Source organism: Vigna umbellata, chromosome 2 (genome assembly GCF_029865625.1).
Source record: "Vigna umbellata cultivar VRB3 chromosome 2, Vumbellata_1.0, whole genome shotgun sequence".
Classification (NCBI taxonomy): Eukaryota; Viridiplantae; Streptophyta; class Magnoliopsida; order Fabales; family Fabaceae; genus Vigna; species Vigna umbellata.
The window spans coordinates 32,368,363-32,371,049 of NC_142166.1; the positions used below are offsets into that span (position 1 = coordinate 32,368,363).

At 29.0% G+C, this 2,687-nt stretch overlaps 1 protein-coding gene across 1 annotated transcript; it reads left to right on the forward strand.

The window, feature by feature from the left end:
* Positions 1 to 448: 448 nt before the first annotated feature.
* On the forward strand, positions 449 to 1,391 carry LOC148203822 (uncharacterized). The gene is made up of 2 exons (XM_088107773.1): positions 449 to 733; positions 912 to 1,391. Exons 1-2 carry the CDS (start codon positions 449 to 451, stop codon positions 1,389 to 1,391), a joined length of 765 nt encoding a protein of 254 aa, XP_087963899.1.
* Positions 1,392 to 2,687: the final 1,296 nt, after the last annotated feature.

Genomic DNA, 2,687 nt, shown 5'->3' on the forward strand with positions numbered 1-2,687 from the left:
AGAGCAATATAGCGGATTGTATGAGTTATATACCATTGCATGTACTCGGATTCATCTCGCAAGTGACCATTTTTTTGGAATGGAATACCGTTGAATACACGATTATGCCGGTCATTCCATAATGCAATCCATTGTTGATGGTGTTCTTTCCAATTCCAATCTGCGCGTCCTCTCATATCCTGTTTATGTTCCTCATCTAGATTCATCGGTGGATGGGGTACATTTTTTCGAAATCCAAATTGACGCATCACACGGTCTGATTGTTGGTATTCTACAATAGAGAAACATATCAGAGGCACAACTGCCCGACAAGTCGGGGGCACTTCGACTAGAATGATTTGACAAATGTCATCACGTCTGTACGGTGTCCATATAAACTGAAGTATTGAAGTTTTTGGTTAAAAACAAATTAAGCCAAATTTGAACAAAATATATACACCAATATACAATGCTATATTGTTCAGTACTCCAAGTTGATGGTACATTTCTAACGGGTAAATATCATGGAACTTTGCTCACCGCCATAGCTCAAGATGGCAATAGAAATCTTTTCCCGTTGGCCTTTGCCATTGTAGAAGGTGAGACAAAGGAGGCCTTGATATGGTTCTTTCAATTACTTCGAGAACATGTTTTCCATCAACAAAATATTTGCATCATCACTGACAGAGGAAAGGGTATCCTATCGGCCTTAAGATCAGAAGAAGTTGGTTGGGAACAAGATGGTTTGAACTATGTTTATTGCATACGTCATCTAGCATCCAACTTCAACAACAAATTCAAAAATCATGACCTCAAAAAACAATTCATCAATTTAGGTACTACTACAAACATTTTTAATACACTTTTACTTTTATAATTTTGTAACATTATTCTAAAATTTATTTATTCGTTACGTCATTACAACTTACAAGGTCAAGCAACCAACTGTCACAGCAAAACTTACTGCACTAAGAAACCAATACCCACAACAAGTTCATTGGATAGATAAAATCCCATTACAAAAATGGTCTCAGGCTTTTGATGGAGGGAGAAGATATGGACATATGACCACTAATCTTGCTGAGTGCACCAACTCCATTTTAAAGGGAGCACGTTCATTACCAATATGTGCTCTCATCAGAACAACATTTGAGAGGACACAATCATGGTTTGTTGAACGAGGATTAAAGGCGAATTGTATGTTACAAGCAGGCCACCAATTTCCTGAACAAATCGCCGACATCATTAGGAAAAATCAACAACAATCCGCATTTTGTCATGTTCATCGCTACAACCGTGAAAATTCTGAATTTGATGTTCAAGAAATTTCAACACCTCACCACTACCACCCTGTTCCACTTTCCTATAAGGTCAGCCTAAATGAATGGTGGTGTGATTGTGGTCACTTCTAGGCTACTCGTCTCCCATGTCATAATGTCATTGTTGAATATGTGATTTGTTTAGAATTTAATTGAAAAATATTACATATAATAAAAAAAATTATAATAACAAAAAGGATAAAAAAAAAATTAACTTGATTTCTATATAAAAAGACTTAAGGAAACACATCTAGAAACTTATGAACCCTTTGTAAAACCTAATTTCGACCTTTTTATCATCTTTACGTCCTTTTGACTCCTTTGCTTCTAGATTTAATTTTGTTGTAATTTCTTAATAAATTCTAATGTTAAAGTGAACTAATTTATTTCTTTTTTATTATTGTTATGATTTAAGTTTATCTATGTCTTTTATCTTCCAATCAAGTAAAAATAATCATTTTTACATTGTAACTAATTAGCATGTTGTTTAATTTACATGCATATTAATCTTAATAGTCAAAGGTTTTTAATTTTAATTAATAATGTACTTGATTAGAATTAAAAGTTTTCATGTGATTGAAGAAGTTTTTACTAATAATTGAAAATATACTTTAATTAAAGGTTAAAAATTGAACAAAATTTAATCAAGAATGTACTTTGTTTAATTAAATTTTTACTTGATAAAGGTGGTACAAGAATAAACATGATTAGACATAATAATTTTTAATTAAAAATATATTATAGGTAAATTTACTATGATAAATCAAAAAAGTTATTATTTTTAATTAAATGTACTTTGGTTAATGTAGAAAATGCTAACAAGTTAATTAAGAATTACTTTAATTAATTTTAAATAAATAATAATATCAATTGAATAATAATCTTAAAAAAATTAATTATGAATCTTACATAATCCATCTATTTTACTATCAGTTTAAAAGTCTTTTATTTACTTGTAATTTACTTTATTGCTATTTGATTTAATTTAATTTGTTTATCATAATTGAATACCAAAAACTCATCTTTGTCATAGAGTAGTATTAGGCACATAATCTCATAAGCATTTTCATTTTAATTCTCTTAGGTGCACTTTTACTTATTTTAGGCATATTAACTTTTGCATATCATCCATATTTACTAATTTTAATTTCATTAGGCTATATCTTTATTTTTATATTTTATTGTATTATGTTTTTTTAACTCTTTGTACAAGTTTTTATATTAAATTGTTAAAGTAGATCTTAAGCATAAATTTGTTAAAGTAATCATAGTAAATGTAACCAAACTACATTTTCAATTAAATATCACTATAGTAATGTCTATTTTTTTTTATCACTTTTATTAAGTAAAAAAAACTAATTAACCAACTTATATTTTTTATCAATTCTT